Source organism: Balaenoptera borealis (assembly GCF_965194805.1).
Source record: "Balaenoptera borealis genome assembly, chromosome: 9".
Lineage (NCBI taxonomy): Eukaryota > Metazoa > Chordata > Mammalia > Artiodactyla > Balaenopteridae > Balaenoptera > Balaenoptera borealis.
Window position 1 is genome coordinate 14,258,402 of NC_138873.1, and position 21,784 is coordinate 14,280,185.

The 21,784-nt window shown below is 37.1% G+C and overlaps 1 protein-coding gene across 11 annotated transcripts in view; it reads left to right on the plus strand.

Annotated features, from left to right (window-relative positions):
• Positions 1-21,784, plus strand: part of SYNE1 (spectrin repeat containing nuclear envelope protein 1) — a 445,509-nt gene that overhangs the window by 376,581 nt on the left and 47,144 nt on the right. For 9 of the 11 annotated variants that reach the window (XM_082405389.1, XM_082405392.1, XM_082405394.1 and 6 more), the window contains 2 exons: positions 7,827-7,985; positions 10,789-10,955. In XM_082405389.1, the coding sequence (XP_082261515.1) occupies positions 7,827-7,985; positions 10,789-10,955 (326 nt within the window). Of the gene's footprint in view, positions 1-7,826; positions 7,986-10,788; positions 10,956-18,308; positions 18,519-21,784 lie in introns of those variants that run through there. The other 2 variants (XM_082405390.1, XM_082405391.1) reach the window with 1 other exon arrangement.

Below are 21,784 nucleotides of genomic sequence, written 5' to 3' on the forward strand. Positions count from 1 at the left end.
TCTCCTCCTTCTTCTTCTTCTTCTCCTTCTCCTTCTTATTCTTCTTCTTCCTCCTCCTCTTCCCCTTCCCCTTCTCCTCCTTCTCCTTCTTCCTCTTTTTCTTCTTCCTCTTCTTCTTTTCTTCCTCTTCCTCTTCTTCCCCTTCTTCTCCTTCTCCTCCTCCTCCTCCTCTTCCTTCTCCTTCTTCTTTTTTAATGCCTGTGACTTGAGTTCAAGACCATGAAGCCCTTGAGGACAAACCCTTTCTTTGCATCTCCAGTGCCTAAAACAGCTGAGTGTTTCTACTGTTGATTATTAAGACAAGACTTTAGGATATTATTTTATATCTTATGTTCCTCTAAATGTAAAATAATGAAAAGGTTTCTGAATATTTAGGAGGGTAAGAAGATTATGATTATGCAATACTTTTTGGTTTAGGAAAACTGGTACTATGTGAGAATGCCACCAGGTACAAAGGACACAAACTTCCAGTTACAAGATGAATAAGTTCCAGGGATCTAATGTACAGCATGGGGACTATTGTTAACAGACTGGATTATATATTTGAAAGTTGCTAAGAGAGTAGATCTTAAATGTTCTCACCACACAACATATAATGGTAATTATGTGAGGTGACAGAGATGTTAATTAACCTTGTGGTAATCATTTCACAATACATATGAATATCAAATCATCATGTTGTACATCTTAAACTTACACAGTGTTATACGTCACTTACATCTCACTAAAGCTAGAAAAGGAGAAAAGAAAAAAAAAGTTTATATGTTGTAAAATTGCTTACCAGACTTAAACATATCTAGGCAACAGTCTGTTTAGAAATACATTTTGAAAGCTCCTGTTGATCATGTAACATGCTGTAAAGAGATTAATACCTTGCACCTGTGAGTAGACTAGACAAGTTAAAAAAGAAAGAGGAAGCAGAAACATAGTGTTTCTAGAAACTTTCTATATTGAGTGTGTTAAGGCATGAAGCTAAAGCATATTTGTCTCACATTACTTCAGTCTAAACAACATTATTTAAACCAGTGAGAGTTTAGTCATGTGTATTCATACCAATGGTGTCAGGGTATAACTGTAAGGAGAAATATAGACCAGTTACTACTTCTCGAGTTAGTGTTTCCGGAGAACTTCTGTCAAGTATGAAACCGCAAAAGGAAACGAGCTTGTGCCTATGTCTCATTTTAAAAGTTAAAAACTTTAGAGAAACATGGCATAATCCCTCTGTTAAAGACCAAGTAGTGTGTTCATATTCCAGTAGAAGCAATCGGTCAGAGGTCCGGATTGACTGGGGCTGCAGGCAAGGAGGAGGAGGCCGCACTGTACATAAGCGTCGCAGAGTAGAGGTAATGGAGAAAAGCATCCTGTCTTCAGAGAGACTCACCAAATTGTTTGTTGTGCCTGTGTGCAGCCGTGGCTTGTATTTGCTTTTATTCCTGTTTTGGTTTGTAGAGCTGTGTGTAATTCCAGTTGAGATATAAATATATCATCATTGTAATTGCTCGGTGTTCTTTCAAATTGTCATGGTAAAAATATTTGAAGCAGAAGAGGATGTGTTTCCTGTTCAGCTGCCTCACGCTCTGGAGGTTTTAGCTGGTGTTTGTCAGCTGTTGGCAGTGCAGCGTGTTTATACCCTTGAGAAAACGTAAATATGTGCTAAACTGATAAGTAATGTAAGGGTTTCCACTGAACTCAAAGACAACGATGGTAAAGTTCACTTATCGTACAGCCTAAATATTAGTTTTACAAACCAAAAGGAAAATTCGGTCCCCATTATTAATTTAAATCTTTTGAAAAGCTTTGGGCGCCAGTTTGTAACCAGAGCTTGTGGCCTACCTGTTTCTTCTTTCAACTGTTGCTCTACATGAGCAAATGAAATGAAAGCAACACTTGTATGGATTGTGAGAAAGACTAGAAATATATATTTAAGCTGCTTATTGAATACATGGGTGTCAGGAGAAAAAAATATTAAAAACGCAAATGATGCCCTGTTGTCATATATAGTTAAGTAGGCTGAACTTTTGTTAAATCTTTAGGATCTACCGGTCACTTTCTAAAATTATTTTCTTGTTTGAAGAATATTTTCTATTATGAGCTTACAGTATTCCAGTGCATAAGAGTGTGCATGGCACATAGTAGACACATGTTTACTGCAAACCGTAAACATTTGTTTAATGAATTTTAGAACAAATGAAAGATTAATTTACAAATGACAGAAGTAAAGCTTAAGAAAGATGAGTAACCTTGCCCTGGTCATACCATTAGTAAGTGATGGAGATTGTGTTTGAACCTCATCTGCCTCTGGATATTTGATCATAATGTTATATTACAACCTGTATCAAAGATTCAAGCTTTGCTGGTGCTGGTCCTTTTTTTATTTTTTTTTTGGCCATGCCGTGCAGCTTGCAGGATCTTAGTTCCCCAACCAGGGATTGAACCCCGGCCCTCGGCAGTGAAAGCGTGGAGTCTTTCCAGTCTAACCACCGGACCACCAGGGAATCCCTTTGCTGGTTCTATTTTGTATTGATATAAACAAATGCCTCAAATTTGTCTGACCTCCTCTATCCCTGTCTCTGAAATCAGAGTAATACCTAACCCCTCAAAGTAATAATATTTTTCTGTTATGTGGTCATCTTCCCTGCAGATGTGGTTGAGAAAAGCCCTAGAATTTATTCTTGCTGATGGCCAAGATTTGGGGGAAGAGGCAGAGGGGCGATGCACATAGCAAGACTTGTTAGTCTGAAGTCTGAAAGGCAGGGGTTTCTAACCTTTGCATGGAAAACAGTTCCTTCAGGCAGTTTCAACTATGAAAATATAGTTTCAGCTTGGACATCAATCGAAGCAGAATTTTAATACCAGCCTGACTCTGCTGCTCTGTGAATGAAAAAGAAAGTCATATCCACGAGAAAGTTCAAAATCTTAGCAGATCAGATGACACTCTGCTGTCAGAGATTGAGAGGAAAATGGTGCTGGACGGATTGTGCTCTTCAGTGCTGTCTTGGTAGAGCTTAACGTAGGTGAAATTTGTCTCCAAAACTTTTAGTCTTGTTTTCTTGGTTTTTCTCATTCCTATCAATACCCACACCAAGTAAATGCACTGTTGTTCTGTATTTTTCTGCCTCAAAGAAAAATTCATGGTAAACTGAATTATACTAATGGGGAAATACTTAATGGATTAATCGGTGTCACTCTACCCAGAGAAATTTTTATTTTAAAAGATCATATTAACTCAAAAGAGTGAATTTCTAATGGTGGCATTTCAAAAATTATGGCAGGTTATGGGGTTCGCCATCGAGGCAGCTCACTAAGCTTGGCCCTGGTATAGGTATCCTGGGCTCATAGTCTAATTCCCAACATTTTAATTTTTTTTTTGAGAGAACTTCTTCAGTATTTTTTTAACCATTTTTTTAATTGAAGTGTAGTTAATTTACAATGTTGTGTTAGTTTCAGGTGTACAGCAAAGTGATTCAGAATATATATGTATTCTTTTTCAGGTTCTTTTCCATTATTCGTTATTACAAGATATTGATTATAGTTCTGTGTGCTATACAGTAGGTCCTTGTTGGTTATCTATTTTATATATAGTAGTGTGTATATGTTAATCCCAAACTCCTAATTTATTCCCCCCACCCGCCCGCTGTCCCCTTTGGTAACCATAAGTTTGTTTTCTATGTCTGTGAGTCTATTTCTGTTTTGTAAATAAGTTCATTTGTATCAGTTTTTTAGATTCCACATATAAGTGATATCATATGATATTTGTCTTTCTCTCTCTGACTTCACTTAATATGATCATCTCTAGATCCATCCATGTTGCTGCAGATGGCATTATTTCATTATTTTTTTATGGCTGAGTAATATTCCATTGTGTGTGTGTGTGCGTGTGTGTGTGTGTGTGTGTGTATATATATACACACACACACACACACACACACGCACACACCACATCTTCTTTATTCATTCATCTGTTGATGGACACTTAGGTTGCTTCCATGTCTTAGCTATTGTAAATAGTGCTGCTGTGAACATAGGGGTGCATTTATCTTTTCAAATTAGAGGTTTCTCCAGATATATGCCCAGGAGTGGGGTTGCAGGGTCATATAGTAACTCCGTTTTTAGTTTTTTAAGGAACCTCCATACTGTTCTCCATAGTGGCTGCACCAATTTACATTCCCACCAACAGTGTAGGAGGGTTCCTTTTTCTCTACGCCCTCTCAAGCACTTATTATTTATAGACTTTTTGATGATGACCATTCTGACCGGGGTCAGGTGATACCTCATTGTAGTTTGATTTGCCTTTCTCTAATAATTAGTGATGTTGAGCATTTTTTCATTGCCTGTTAGCCATCTGTATGTCTTCTTTGGAGAAATGTCTATTTAGATCTTCTGCCCATTTTTTGATTGGGTTGTTTGTTTGCTTCATATTGAGCTGTATGAGCTATTTGTATATTTTGGAAACTAATCCCTTGTCGGTCACATCGTTTGCAAATATTTTCTCCCATTCTGTAGGTTGTCTTTTCATTTTGTTTATGGTTTCCTTTGCTGTGCAAAAGCTTTTAATTAGGTCCCATCTGTTTATTTTTGTTTTTATTTCCATTACTCCAGGATATGGATCCAAAAAGATATTGCTGTGATTTATGTCAAAAAGTGTTCTGCCTATGTTTTCCTCTAGGTGTTTTTTAGTATCCAGTCTTATCTTTAGGTCTTTAATCCATTTTGAGTTGATTTTGTGTATGGTGTTAGAGAATGTTCTAATTTCATTCTTTTACATGTAGCTGTCCAGTTTTCCCAGCATCATTTATTGAAGAGACTGTCTTTTCTCCATTATATATTCTTGCCTTCTTTGTTGCAAATTAATTGGCCATAGGTGCATGGGTTTATTTCTGGGCTTTCTATCCTGTTCCATTGATCTATGTGTCTGTTTTTTGTGCTAGTACCATACTGTTTTGGTTACTGTGGCTTTGTAGTATAGTCTGAAGTCAGGGAGCCTGATTCCTCCAGCTCCATTTTTCTTTTTCAAGATCGCTTTGGCTATTCAGAGTCTTTTGTGTTTCCATACACATTAAAAATTATTTTATTCTAGTTCTGTGAAAAATGCCATTGGTAATTTGATAGAGATTGCATTGAATCTGTAGATTGCCTTGGGTAGTATGGTCATTTTAACAATATAGATTCTTCCTATCCAAGACCATGGTATTTCTTTTCATCTGTTTGTGTAGTCTTCAGTTTCTTTCATCAGCATCTTATAGTTTTCAGAGTATAGGTCTTTTGCCTCCTTAGGTAGGTTTATTCCTAGGTATTTTATTATTTTTCATGTGATTAATTCCCACTCTTTTCTAGGATGTAGTATCACAGACATTTGGGGCTGTGAGGGACCTTGAATATTATTTACCTAATCATTAACAGAGCCAACCCTAGGCAGAATTGCTAACTAGGAAGTGTATAACACCTTAGAAATATTTTCATTTTCATTTAAAAAAAGGAAATTCATTCAAAATGCATTGAAGAGTAAAATAGATCCATGGATAAAGGAATATATGTGTTAAAGCAAAATGTAGCAAAATGTTAACAGTATTAGAGTCTAGGGAGTATATCATAGCTGTTTACCATACAATTCCTTCAACTTTTCTGTATGTCTGATGTTTTTCATAATAAAGTATTGCCAGAAAGAGGAAAATTGAAACTCAGGTGTTTAACGTGGTGGGATGAATGGCAGAATGTCTAGCATTATCAACATGACTGTTTAGAATGTCTGCAAAAATGGATCATCTTCTTACCACTCAAATCTCATTTTATTTTGCTAACGTGCAGTTTAGCTCAACTAGAAACATTCCTTAGTATCTCAACCAGCACTGCAAAGACAAGAGTATTATGATGTCAGAAAGTTTTAGAATTCTGGAAAAGATCATTCTAGACCTAGAGATAAGAAAACAGGCGTATTGTATCTATATTGTATAAAGAACTATTAAAACTCAATAATAAAAAACAATCCAATTAAGAAATGGGCAAGAAATTTGACCAGATAGTTCTCCAAAGAAGACATACAAATGGCCAAGAATATGAAAAGATTCTCAACATCATTAGCCATCAGGGAAATGCAAATCAAAACCACAATGAGATAGCACTTTATATCCAGTAGGATGACTGCAATCCGAAAGACAGATAATAACAGGTGTTGGTGAGGATGCGGAGAAATTGGAACCCTACTACTGATGGGAATGTAAAATGTCGCAGGCACTTTACAAAACAATCTGTAGTGTTGCCATATAACCCAGCAAGTCTACTCCTGGGTGTATGCCCCAAGACAAATGAAACATATGTCCACACAAACACTTGTACTCAGATGTTCATAGCAGCATTATTCATAATAGCTAAAAAGTGGACACAACTCAAATGTCCATCAATAGATGAATTGATAAATAGTATGTGGTATATCTATATGGAAACATATGTTCAGCAATAAAAAGGAATGAAGTACTGATGCATGCTCCAACATGGATGAACCTTAAAAGCATTTCGCTAAGTGAAAGGAGCCCGTCACCAAAGATAACACATCGAATGATTCCATTTATGTGAAATATCCAGAATAGACAAATCCACAGAGATAGAGAGTAGGTTAAGGTTGGGAGGAGGGTGCAGGGGTAGGCAAAGGAGTGAATACTGATGGGTACAGGGGGTTTTGGGGTTTTTTTATATTGATGAACATGTTATAGCATTGTTGGTGGTGGTGGCTTTTAAACTGTGAATATCCTGAAAACAGCTGAGTCGCACACTTTAAACAGGAAATGGTGTGGAAACTACATCTCAGCAAAGCTGTTACAGGGAAAAGAAAAGAAACAAAGATACAAAAATCAAAATAGAAAGCAGGCAGGGAAATAAAAGAACTTGCTCAAAGTAGAGTGATCAGGATAGAGCCGATCAGGGATTGTGCCTCTTCCACTGACACTCCACTCTGTCTTGACACCTGACGCTCAATTAATTCTTCCCTCCTTCCCAATTTTTCTTTCATTTTTCTTTCTTTCCTTTTTCCCTTTTCCTTCCTTCTTTTGTATTTCTTTCCTTCTTTTCTTTTTTTCTGCCCTTTACCTTCCTCCTTTTCTTATTCCTTCTTTTCTTTCCTATTTCTTTCCTTTTTAGTAAAAGTACATTCCATGATCCTGTATCATAGCTGCACAGAACCAACTGTAGTGAGAAGCTAGATTTTTGTTTAATAAATTTATTTATTTATTTATTTATTTTTGGCTGTGTTGGGTCTTCGTTGCTGCACGCGGGCTTCCTCTAGTTGGAGAGAGCGGGGGCTACTCTTCGTTGCGGTGCGCGGGCTTCTCACTGCGGTGGCTTCTCTTGTTGCGGAGCACGGGCTCTAGGAGCCCGGGCTTCAGTAGTTGTGGCTCGCAGGCTCAGTAGTTGTGGCTCACGGGCTCTAGGCGCGTGGGCTTCAGTAGTTGTGGCACGTGGGCTCAGTTGCTCCGTGGCATGTGGGATCTTCCAGGACCAGAGTTGGAACCCATGTACCCTGCACTGGCAGGTGGATTCTTAACCACTGCACCACCAGGGAAGTCCCGAGAAGCTAGACTGTTCAGAACCTCTAATAAGTGAATGTGCATGTGGCTCTTCGGGAGGGAAGTAGCGGGTTCAGTGTCTCCCACGTGTGAAACTCGTTAGGCTAGAGCAGAGCTCCTGGGACTGGGCCTCAGGGAACAGTGGCCTAAAGAGATGCACAGCTACTGCTCATCTTAGTCTACCCAACAGAGTTTATTTGCTCTTTTCCTCAGGGTATGAGTTCCACTCTGATTATCCTTTTGCATTTTCTCCCATTTTAAACTTTTCAGCTCTCCTTAAGGCAGCAGCAAGTAAGTGAGAGACTGAATGAATGGGCCGTCTTCAGTGAAAAGAACAAGGAGCTTTGCGAATGGTTGACTCAGATGGAAAGCAAAATTTCTCAGAATGGAGACATTCTCATTGAAGAAATGATTGAGAAGCTCAGGAAGGTATGGGATGTGTGGCTACATGTGCTTAGATGCTCTTTTAACGGGTACAGAAGATGGCCTTACTCCTAGCTGCTTTCCTGAGAAAGGAGCACTCTAGTATAAACATTTTATCTTTTTAATATAAAATAAACTTGACTGAAAAGACCTCCTTTACATACAAAATATATAGAATATTTTCAATTCGCGATGAAACAGGTTATCTGCTGATAGATAATGTTCAGTATTTTTAGATTTTATCTACCTGTTCAGCAGGAATTATTTATGTGTGTTGGTTGTCTTTGTTTTTATTTGAAGTATAGTTGATTTATTGTTTGTTTTTAAAGAGGTAAAATCACCAGAGAGGAACTAAAAGAAAAAATTCCTAGGATCAATTAAACTGACATTTTCTCTGTAAGTCATGATTTATAGACAGTTACAGGAATGAAGACTTTCCTGAGAATGTTAGCTCCATATTAATTTCAAGCTATGTATGATTATTAAACTATTTTATATGCTCAAATGGATCTAGATCGTTTTTCATGTCTATACGGGACTGGTCAAATTTACTAGCATTTAAAAATGTTTTTGATGGTTTCAGCGGTGTTTCCACACTGTTTTTGAACAACTAATCATTTAAATTTTATATCTCTTCTAAGTACATATCACCATCTGAAGTACAATGCACTTTCCCGATTTACTTGTTTATTATCTGTCTACAGTGAAGCCCCACGGGAACAGGGATGTTGTCTGTTTTGTTCATTGCTGTATCTCCTGCAACCAGAGCAATGCCTGACTTTTCATAAGTACTCAGTCATTACTTACTGAATAAATGAATTATAGCTTCATTCATTATGAAAAGAAATAATTATTAGGAAAAATATCTTTACCTACAAAGTTATTAATATTACATCTTGGCTTTGGAGTTTATTTTTCTCTCATGTACTTGCTTGGGCATATACACAGAAAAACAAAAACTCCAGAGCCAGTATGTGATATGAATAACTCTATAGGTTTACTTAAAATTGCAAGTTCTAAACATCAGCATTTGTATATTTGTTATTGCAAACCTTTAAACTGTGGGCTGAGATGATACAGATTTCATTTCAGCATCTGCTAAAAGCTCTGCCCTTTGCTGGTTTCTGGGTGTCAGATAATGTTCTACCAGACATGATTAATGTATAATAGGTATTATAGTGAAGTTTTCTATAGAATAAATTTTAATTAAATGCATTTATACTCTGATTGGTTTTATCATGAAATTTAAGATGCATATTTTGGGGGCTTGACACACAGATAATTTTGTTATACTATTTGGTAACATTTGGAATAATTTTTAAAATATCAACTATACCATTCTGTATATATAATAAGTTATGGACTTTAAAATAAAGTCTTTATGAGCTTACCCCATGTGGTATCTCTTTTGTAAAGAAAGATAACATGGAGGCTTGGTAATTTTGACAACTTAGAAAAAAGAAATTAATAAACAGACTGTACCCATGGTATGGGTACCTACTGGCATTAACACTCAACGTTGTACTTTAAAAGACAACCTAAGAGTATTATTTTACTATAAATACTATTTTAAGCTTGGCATAATTCCTTTGAAATAAACATTTCTCAGTAATATCATCTCAAATTTGTAATAACACATTATAACTATTAAGAAATGGACCTGGTATATTGGTCTTTGACTCCCATGGGCTTGAAGTAACATAGAAAGGAGAGTAGGTGGAGGTTCTGGGCCTGAGGAAGCACTCACAACTGCAGTAGAATAAAATTTCACCGGCTCCATCCATTCTTTGGGGCCCTTTTTACTTAGATAACTGATTTGAGAGGGTAGCCCTGTTACCAAGGTAACTTGAGAGCAATAGAAGGTGAAGATATCCGTATTCCTATAATATCTGTCTTGGTATATTATTTTGCTGAGAAAATATTTGCTGCCTAACAGGAGCTTAAGCCAGAAATGAAAAAGGTGATTCTAAAGTTTGGATGCTGTCACTATGGCAAGAAAGTAAGAGGATCAATTGGTCCAGAGGCTGGGGGGAGGGTGGGGGGACAGGTAGGGGTCAAGGGGAGATGTCCTTTCATCATCACTTAAATCATACTGTTCAGTGGCCTTTCTGTTACTATAGACCACACTGAGAGCCTGTCCTTCTTACCTAAAACAATCTTTAAGAGGAGCTACTACAGAAACTGGATAAATGAGGAAGGTTTGAGACCCATTGATCCTCTAAGATGGTTATTGTTCTTGAGAGTTAATTTGCCAATGATTTATGTGCTGTAAAATATTGACACTGTATAGAGGACAGCTCTTTAAAATGAAAGTAGTCTTTTAAATCATTCTGCACAAGTAACAGTTGACATACACATACATATATACATTTACATATACACACATAGTCACACATCTTATTAGCATCTTGTCAGCTATTTGTATGAGGATTGATTCTAAATATAACACGTGGTTGGTGATTACAGCAACAAGGTGTAACTTCCCAGCATTGAATCCTTCAAGTTTTGCCTTTTGTTTCTATGTATATACTTTTATTGCTTTTTTTAATGCCCATTTTAAGTAAATGGAAAGCACCCCCATTTCCTTTAAGAACATCTGTATAAAAATTCAATCTGGACTTTGCCTACATACCGAAAATAACAGGTACCACTAATTCTTGTGTACTGGGACTCATATTCACACAGTGTTCCTTATGCCCGAACTATTTCCAAGCAGTAGAAAACTGTAATTATCATGTTTCTAGTAGAGCCAGACTGAATGAATCAAGAATATGCTTTCTGACCTCTGTGATTGCCATTTATTACACAGGATTATCAAGAGGAAATTGCCATTGCCCAAGAGAACAAAATACAGCTCCAGCAAATGGGAGAACGACTTGCCCGAGCCAGCCATGAAAGCAAAGCATCTGAGATTGAATACAAGCTCGGGAAGATCAATGACCGATGGCAGCACCTCCTGGACCTGATGGCAGCCAGGTAAAAAGGACCTTAGTCAATAGGACACACATGCAGAATCTCAAAGCATTCAGGCCGCCTTCCATTTCAGCTAAAGATCGTCCAATAAATCTCTGTGTTCTTTATGCCACCATTTTAGTTCATGCTTGTCTCATAAATGTCACTTTCGTTAACTTTAAAATTCTCCTTCTTATTTCATAAATTCAGTGGTGTTTGCATTTAACTGAAAGAGGGAAAGTCATATCCAAACAAAATCCATTCCCAAGAGAAAATTCTTTATTCTGGGGCTTCATAGTACTCAACTTCCTATAAGGAAGAAAGTGAAACTGCTGACCAGTATCTGTGGAGGGTGTGTTTGTCTGAAGTGGCAAAATATATATATATATATAATTATATAAATATAGTATATTTAATTAATATATACATATATATATATAAAATCACATTCCTACTGTCTTTTTGATTAGCAACATGTGGGAATAAATCTAATTACCATTCTGCTTAGACGTAAAAATAATCTGCTGCATTACTGTAATTTTGTACTTAGCTCTAGTGATAGCTATAAGTGTCTACCTCATATCTGAGGAATGTTACATTCAGTTTCTGTTGCGGAAGGGCAGGGTGAGCGAAAGGGATAAAAGTCAAAAAGAAAAAGTATCTAAGGATCTTTACTAGCAATATAGAAATCTGATATGATTGAATGAAGCACTGTGTTATTTGACATAAGGGTTATTATTTAAAGGGAAGGGCTAGGTAGATGCTTTATTTGAGGTGAACTTTGCTTCATGTTGGAATGTAGCCTCCATGAGGGCAGGCATCTTTGTCCATTCTATTCACTGTATATCACAAGCACCAAGAACAGTACCTGAATGCAGTTGGGGCTCAATAAATATTTGAATGAATGTATGAATGAATACTTGAATATTTGAATGGATAATCTTCTTTATGGCAGTTAGGAGAGTTGGAATGTTACACATGCTTCTGATTCACAGCCATTTGGGAGCTATCCCAAAATACACTTTTTTAAAAATCCGGATTATTTTCCTTAGCCATGCTGCATGAAGGTGGACATGAAATAGTGCCTTTTGAATACTGTGTGCCCACAAAAACTTCATATGGGCATGGCAAGTCCATGTGTGGATTTTAAAAACATTTAGTATATTTCTTTTTCTATAAAGGAGTTATCAAAGAGGGTCTCATTTAAGAAGGTGAGATTATAATTTGTTTTAGTGAGAATGAAACAAAAATGGAATAAATGTTTACCAATTTTTAAAATGTTTAACGGTAGTATTATAATAGCTAACATTTACTAAACCCTTAGTTTGTAGCAATGACCATGCTAAAGACTTCATGTACATCTTCTCGTGTGCTGTTCACAACATTCTTTGAGGTGGGTATTATAATTATACCCATTTTCCAGATGCGGAATGCTGAGGCTCAGGCTTGCCCCTGGTCATGCACGTGCTGAGTGGCAGAGTCTGTATTCTCTGACTCTACAGCCCATGCCCTAGAATACTACACGCTCCTACCTGCCAAGCTTATGACTTCTTTGTCCCTGTTCTAGAGACTGCAGTTAAAAGGAAGTCAGGTTCTGTTATTTATTTCTACAATCTAATTTCCCAGTCCTTTGTGAAGTACTGACAGCAACTATGAGAGGTATAGGAGGTACAAAGACTGAGGCCCTTTCTTCAAGGAGTTCATAGTGGGAATTTAGACATGTGAAGAAATCCAGTAAAATGATGTGCTAAATGCCTTAGTAAAAGTACTATAAAGAGATGGAAACTTAACGGTGCAGCTTAAACTACTGTAAGTATTTAGGCATTGGTAGATTTTAGAACCCCAGTGCTGTGTTTAGCCTCACTTCTCAGTCACTGATAACCAAATCTTATTTTAGAGGGAGGAACTGAAGCCCTTTTTTATTTTATTTTATTTTTTTAACATCTTTATTTGAGTATAATTGCTTTACAATGGTGTGTTAGTTTCTGCTTTAGCCCTTTGTGCTATAAATACCCTTCTTAGGGAAGCCACCCACTTGGTAAACATCCCTGGATTTTTTTCAGTCAGATTATGACTCATGGATTGGCTTTCATTTCCATGTAATCCAGTTAAACTAGTTAATATCCTTTTCTAATTTTTAGTTGGTTCAGTGGTGTGGAATATGGGGTTGTACTAAGTCAAAATGTTTTAAATTTAATTTAATATAATTTAATCACAAGCAGCTAGTTTGGTGTATGCCCTGCTGTTAGCCAGCGTTACATCACATGAGTTAGGTGTTTACTCCTCAAAGTCATGTTTATTTGTAACTTTTCTATCTCGTTTTTCAATCAAGAATTTTCTAGGTGTTATTTAGTTTATTTTTCCAAAGACACGTTAGTAAATTTGAATCAATTAAATATAGGGTACACAGGCTTGCATTTTAGTCACTAAAATGCTCATATGTTCCTACTTTTGTAGAATCTCATCATACACAGATGTAATATATATATTGTCCATTTCTAATTGTCTCCTTCCAGCGTAGACCAGATGACATTTTGACCATTCATTTGTCCTGAGGTTTAATGCCACACTGAATTCATAGTTCCTTGAAGCCTCTCCTAAATGACACTCAGCCATCACATTTGCTTTCCACTTTTTGGTTTATTGCCTGTGCTAGTGCACAGGCACGATGACTGTCTTTCACACCCATCTTCAACTATGACCTGCCAGCTGAAATACTAAGTTTCTATGATTCAGTCTCATTCACTACTCTTCCTTCTTCCAAATTTTTTTAACATGGATTCATTGAAACAGAACGTAACTTATGCCTTTGTATGTTTTTATGTTGTTTTGATGCTCTTGGGAATGGAGAGGTAATTTTTGAAGATGATCATGTTTTCAGGTGAACAGCTTCCCAGCTAACAGAAAGGTGGAAAAAAGAAAGAAGATTCACTGATAATAACCTGTTATATACAAATAGAATGCATAACTTTGAGTCAGATTCCTATTACTAGTGGATTAACTTAGACCATTCTAAGTACAAAGTAGATATGTTTTGCTTTGAATTTTTAAACTGACTGTCACCAAGCATTGTCAGCTTTTTAGGATAACAAAAAAATTAGCTCAGTTATTTTTAGGGCTCAATGGATAATGTTATAGTATACTTTCTAGACCTACTCAGTTCAGTATAGCAGTCACTAGATACATGTGGCAATTTAAATGAGTTGAAATGGAATACAATTAAATTAGAATTATTTTTAAACAATCTGATTTTATTTTTTATTTTTATTTTATTTTATTTATTTATTTTTGGCTGTGTTGGGTTTCGTTGCTGTGCGCCGGCTTTCTCTAGTTGCAGCTAGCGGGGGCTACTCTTCATTGCGGTGCGTGGGCTTCTCATTGCGGTGGCTTCTCTTGTTGTGGAGCACGGGCTCTAGGCGCGTGGGCTTCAGTAGTTGTGGCACATGTGCTCAGTAGTTGTGGCTCTCGGGCTCTAAGAGCGCACGCTCAGTAGTTGTGGCGCACGGGCTTAGTTGCTCTGCGGCATGTGGGATCTTCTCGGACCAGGGATCGAACGGGTGTCCCCTGCATTGGCAGGCGGATTCTTAACCACTGAGCCACCAGGGAAGCCCCCAATTAAATTAGAATTTAATTTTAATTACAGTCAGTTGCACTAGGCACATTTCCAATGCTCAATAACCACACGAGGATACTGTCTACCTTATTGGATACTGCAGACACAGAACGTTTTCATCATCTCAGAAAGTTCTGTTGATCAGTGCTGGCCTAGATAATTAAAAGCATTTCTGAGCCTTTAGCTTTCATTAAGAGTCAACATAATTTGACTGTAACTGTAATTTCTGTAAAAAAAAATTGGTGTAACTGTAATTTCTGTAAAACTGTCTTCGAGGACTCTAGCTCTCATTTTATCAGTGGACCTTATGCAAAAACCCACATGGCAATTTTTCCAGCGCCTAGCACTAACAGAAAATGCCTTTTAGCATCAGTAGTTCAGAGCTTCTAATAATAGAGAATACATTGTTAAACATTTCCCATCTTGGTATCTAGGAACGTCAGACTCAAGTTGTTTGCCCTGCTGTAATGACTTTTTTTTAGTTAACTGGACTCTCTAATATAAGGACATTCTTCTTTCCTCTACCAAACCTAAATACCCATCACCAAAAACAAAGCACACATTAGTTATTTGGTTCTTTTTTTTTTTTTTTTAATAATAGTTTTATTGAGATACAATTCACACACCATACAACTCATATATCAAAAGTGTACGATTCACTGATTTTTAGTGTATTTACCGAGCTGTGCATCCATCACCATAATCAATTTTAAAACATTCTCGTCACCCCCAAATAAAAACTTTAACCCCTTTTTTCCTTTCTGCCCTCCCTCCTTTTCCTCCAGCCCCAGGTAACTACTAATCCACTTCCTGCCTGTTTAGGTTTACCTGTTCTGGACAGTTCACATACACGATATCATACAATATGTGGTCCCTTATGACTGGTTGTTTTTAATCTGTGTTTTAATTATAATTCCCTTCAACATTGTATACAAGTAAAAACAAATGTAATTTTTAAAAACTGTGGAGTGCCTCCTGTTTATGAAGTACTTCTTCTGCATGTTGCTACAGGGCAGAAGCTGGCAAACTCTCTGCTTGGGGCCATATGGTAAATAATCTAGGCTTTGTGGGCTGAACAGTCCCTGACAAAGCCCTCTTCCATTGAATCACAAAAGCAGCCTTAGGCAGTGTGTAGAGAAGCGTAACAGGTTCCAGTAACATTTTATTACCAAAACAGGTGGCCAGACATAGTTTGCAGACACCCCTCTGGGATGTAAAGATGAAAAAGAAAATGGTTCCCAACCAAAAAGGGGTAAAAGATGAAGTGAGGATACACGTGACTCCTCACCTCAGGGCCTTTCCCTTTCTGTTACTTCTGCCCGCTCTCTCTCCTCTGTCTGGCCAGGCCAGCCCCTAGTTCTTCTTCATGATCCTCCTTTTCTCTAGATTAGATTAGATTCTTTTTATCTGCTCAGTAGGCTTTCTGTACAGAGTCCATAGCATTTCTCTTGATTATAATAAATATCTCGTGTGATAGATTGTTTAAAGTTTCTTTCCTCTATTGAAATGTAAGTATCTAACTTGATCGCCACAGTAATCCCAGAACCTAACATAGTTCTTTGCATATAATTATCACTCCAGTATTTGTTGAGTTTCTCAATCTGAGACATAGTGTGTGAAATGTGCCCTACATACAGATAAGAATATAGCAGAGCCTGGGCTTAGGGCTTTTGCCTGAATTATAAGGTGTTTCTGCTTCACCTACACTGTGATGTTTGGCAAATTACTTATTACGGTGTAAAAGGTTATCAGGAGGATTAAATGAGGTGGTACCTGTAAACCACTTAGCCCAGTGAAGTGCTCAGTCAACAAATGTCAGCTGTCATCCCAGAGGGAGTTTAGAGGCTTGTGCAGTACAAGGAAGGCTTTGCAAAGTTGTAGCAGCTGCCTTCAGAAGGGGTTTCAGTCTAATGGGAGTTCTGCCCAAACTAGAGGAAAAAGAAAACTTAATTCTTGGAATTTGTGGCTGGTATTACCTCATGGTGATCCATTCAGAAACGTCAAGCCAGCATCAGGAATTCTTTGATGCAGCAAGCAAGGAAATGACCAAGAACTAATCAAGAGTCCTAGGTTTAGTTCACCTTGTTCCAGCTGTGTGACCTAGGGCTTAACTGTATAACCTCTCTGAGCCCTATATTCCTCATTTTCAAAATGTTCATTAAAACAACTGCCGCATCTCCAATGAGACAACATAGGGGACAGGACCATGTATACTATAAAACGCTGTATGTGCCAGTCTTATTCTTTTAGACGGCTGCAGAGCATTCCACAGTTCATTCCACAGAACATTCCACATTCCATTTATATAACGTGATTTATCCAGTATTTTCCCTATTGCTGGAAATTGATATTATTGCCGTCTTTTGGTACTACAATAATTGTGTCTTTAAAGCCTTGCCTTATGTTTAATTCATTAGAATAAATATATTGTGCTAAGGATAATGAACATGGAAAAAAAAATTAACCCATGGGAAAAACTATATAAAGTAAAAGGGAATTAAACTAAGGAAATAATGGCAATAAATATTTTTAAAGATCTAAGTTTTTTAAATGTTAGTCATAATCAAGAAAAAACAAATTTGTCTACTGTTATGGAATTATGACCAATATATTCCTTTAGCCAAATTTACATATTTACATTCCTGATAAAAATAATATATCAGTGGAGTGATTGTTTTATAAAGAATTCACAATAGTATATCTTTAAGTAGCAGGATTTTTAAAATAATTTTATTTATAACCAAGTTGTCTAGAATTTTTTAAATGTAAAATGCAGGTTTGTTTCTTTCATAAAGAAAATGTATTACTATTTTAAAAGCAGTCAACTCACACAACCAGAACCAAATGCTTTGTTTTATTTTAGTTGCAATTCATCATATTGGCATTTAAAAAAAAAAAAAAACTTAGCAAATGTTCATTATCTATTTATTTATTTGTAATTTATTTGTGTGTATGTATGTTAAAATCCAAAAAGGATTTAAAGCAGACAGCATTAGTCATTTTTTATTAAATTACCAGTAATGAGTAATTTGGGAGCTTATTTTCTTTAAAAGCTTAAATTATGAAATTTATATAGAGTCAGTGCAGAAAATTTAGAAACTCTTGAAATTCACAAAAGAAAAAAAGTTATCTGAGATTCCACCAAGCAAATGAACAGATCCTTTTTAAAATTACCTTAAAATGAACATGTTATTTTTGTCACTTTATATCATTATTTTTAAAAGGACAAAGGTTTATGTAAGAGGAGAATAGTATTTCTTCATTACTTTTCATGCTCAAATAGTCTTTTTAAAGGTGAAGAGCAAGCACTTTCCCACAGAATATCTTGTCCATCCCATCTTCCCAAACAGCCCCTAAAACTCCTACTTGACACCACTTAACTGGCAAATCAGACTGAAGAAAAAAAGCAGTTGCTCCTTTTTGCTACTACAGTTTGGCACCGTACTTGTAGAGGTTTTGCTTGTTTGCATTTGGGTCATTTATCTTTGCAAATATCTTTTCCAACTTAAACTGCCTGCGAGAAAAGTCGAAGGTCCTTCCAGAATGGCAGTGTCTGCAGCCGGTCTTATTTTCGATACCCTTCTTTCTTTAGACCTGGAGCCTCCCCCTCCTAGCAGATTACCCTGAGCCTTTTCCCTTCTTACACTCGTGGCCTACATTCCAGGAGATCAAGCCTGGCACATGTTAATGAATGTAGGTTTTATTTAGAAACATGACCACTTGTCACTCACTGCTCAGTGTCATATTGTCAGGCAGAGACTTACCAACATTTGTCTGGAGTGAGCATTTTCATACTTCCATACACAGACCGGGGAAACTTTCATCCCCACGCAGGATTTAGCCTTTTGCTCTGCAAACCTGACTTTTGCGAGTGGAAACTTCATGGTGGTGGCGGAAGATCCGTGTGCCCTGAGGATGGCAGAGGACGGCTGTGTGGACGCAGACCTCCCCGATTGTAACTGCAGTGTCACAAGGCAGGCATCTCCTCGAGTTTCTTCCCTTGGGCATAGCTTTCATGTTACGTGGGGGTTATAGGATGGATGCTGGAGCTTTAATCCATAATTGTGTTGGCCAGTGTTAAGTGGAGATGACTGGTGTGAGGAGGTCGTTGGCCGTGGACTCCTAAGAGTTATTTGTCGGTTTGTTTTCTTGTCTCCTGCTGGGCCTGCGGAGCTGGGTGAAAAGGTTAATGGACTTTGTTATGGTTCAGTATCTACTTGTCTTGGGACTGGATGCATCATACAAGGAGTATGGTTACAGCAGAGAGCCTGAGACACAGGAAAGAGATTCAGAAAAACATTCGGTGGAAAGATCCTGTGAGTCCATCATCTGCTATTTAAAGGATGGGCTCCTGCTGAAACTGAAATTCAGTCATGGCCAGTTCACAGCTTTGTAGCTGAAAGCGTTCCCTTTAATAAATAAAAATCTACGCATGTTTCAGGGGCCTGGAGGGTTTTGTGTGTGAGAGAAGGTTGTTTCTGTTTTATGTATGTCAGTAGGTTTTGGTCACTGACTAGTATAAAGGTTTTCAATAGTATGTGCAAAATATAGAAGGTTATGTCTAAAACGGTAATTTAGTGCATTATACAAATGTTTACTTCATGATTTTTTTTCAGTTAGAATAACATTACATCAGGAATTTTCATTTTGTTTTTAAAAAATATTTTTCTTATACCATAACATCCCCCAAACAAATCCCTACTGATGAATAGAATTTATTAGTGGTACTTTTGGTTCTTTTATATTGAGAATATGAATTTTTTTGTTTTGGTTTATGGATCTACTAAATTTGTTTGAAGGAAAGTAGTGAGGTATATATATGAAATATGTAGATATATGTGTGTATATGTACGTATTCATGTGACAATATTAAGAAGCTGGACAACTGGATTTCATAGTAGAATCCTTCTCAAGAAAGGTCAAGTGTGCAGGAAACACACTAGACTCTGAAAGGGGAACCAGAGTGCAGGGACTTACAGATTCACCGGGCTTGCTAAACTTACCCAGACATGTGACGTCTGTAAACACCCATTTTGAATTATAACCCTGTATGCTACCAAAAGGAATGTTGCTCAAACTTCTTACAATGATAAATAAAACTATTGTGATGCTTCACCCAAGGATTTCCTTGAAAGAAATGATGAAAAAAAATGTGGGACATTTCTCTTAAAAAAGAATGATCCTCGTCCTGCAAATATCAAGTTTAATAGCTCAAGGATGATGTATGGGGGCCTTGTCCCACACCTTCTCTCAGTTCACACCTGCTCCCCCCAACACACACACAATGTATTTTGCTATTTGTAGTCAAATACATTTTTTTAAACATGAGAAAGGAGAACCACTTAAGCGTTCACCCTTCCTGACTTTACTAAGATTTACACGTTCATTTGAAAGAGGAACTTGCCCCTAATAGACTGTATGAACAAGCATTTCCACGTCACTATGCCCTTGACATATTGCACTAACTGCTCTGACTATTGGAATTCCTTCAATGTTATACAAGATTACTAATCCAGTAAAATATTTGGCTACTGTAGACAATATCCAATGGCACAGTGTTTACTTATATCCCTTTGTGCTTTGGATCTTTTGATCATTTTTGTCAGTGAATTTTGAACCAAGAAAATTAATGAATTTTAGTCCTTAGCAGATAGATCATTTGCAAGTGTTGGATCTAGAAGAAAATTTAAGTATACATTTAATATCAAATAAATTAAAATATGTTAACAAAATAAAAAATATTTTAGTTAGAACACTAATTATTAATGTTTAGCAGGCATTTAAATAGTACCCAACTTTGTGCAAGGCACCAAGCTTAGTCTGGCAACCAAAAGTGGAAAGGGAAAACCCAAAGTGGAATTCACAGTTCCAGCTTTCCAGGAACTTCCCATGAGGAGGAGGAAGGTGAGCATAAATAATACCAGGAAGTTCAAACAAGGGTAAGAAAGAAGCAGGCACTGAGTGAAGTACCCTCCCAGCCCCTAGGTCCACACAAAGGCCTGATGATGTTATGAGTTTTCTTTAAAACCCCATCCCAAAGCATAGTCAGCATTCAGATCCTATCAGACCTGAAGACAGGAAGCTGGTCAAGTGGGAGAGGTTCCTGAGAGGACATTCTTATTGGGGTAAAACCAAGATGGACATCAGTGCAGTGAGCCATTCTTCAGTCCTGTTCCAGTGGGTTTATTGATTGTAGACTGTCCTTTCCATCTGGGACACTAAAGCAGGATGGCCAAGGTCATGTTAAATCCTAAGCCCGTACCATGGTCGTTGGTAGAATATGCACCCCGAACTTTATACCCAGGAGCTGCTCGAAAACTGTCATTCACTGACCGACGCTCAAGTGAATTTTGTCTGACATATGAGAGAAATATGAGTGGGTTGTATGTAACAGTTCTTGGAATTATTTTTCAAGGCTAATGCCTTGAAATGCCCTAGAGACAGAGTACAAATTGTACTTATAAAACTAATTAGAAAAGTATTATCTTGAATGGAATTATGAATTATGATAAACATATTGCAATGCATGTTTTCTGTTCCCTATCAATCCTATGTATTGTGGCAGAATAGAACTCGCAGGCAGTTCTATTTTTGGTTTTTTAAGGAACCTTCATACTGTTCGCCATAGTGGCTGTATCAATTTACATTCCCACCAACAGTGTATGAGGGTTCCCTTTTCTCCACACCCTCTCCAGCATTTATGGTTTGTAGATTTTTTGATGATGGCCATTCTGACCTGTGTGAGATGATATAGCATTGTAGTTTTGATTTGCATTTCTCTAATGATTAATGATGTTGAGCATTCTTTCATGTGTTTGTTGGCAATCTGTATATCTTCTTTGGAGAAATGTCGATTTAGGTCTTCTGCCCATTTTTGGATTGGGTTGTTTGTTTTTTTGATATTGAGCTGCATGAGCTGCTTGTAAATCTTGGAGATTAATCCTTTGTCAGTTGCTTCATTTGCAAATATTTTCTCCCATTCTGAGGGTTGTCTTTTCGTCTTGTTTATGGTTTCCTTTGCTGTGCAAAAGCTTTTAAGTTTAATTATGTCCTATTTGTTTATTTTTGTTTTTATTTCCATTTCTCTAGGAGGTGGGTCAAAAAGGATCTTGCTGTGATTTATGTCATAGAGTGTTCTGCTTATGTTTTCCTCTAAGAGTTTTATAGTGTCTGGCCTCACATTTAGGTCTTTAATCCATTTTGAGTTTATTTTTGTGTATGGTGTTAGGGAGTGTTCTAA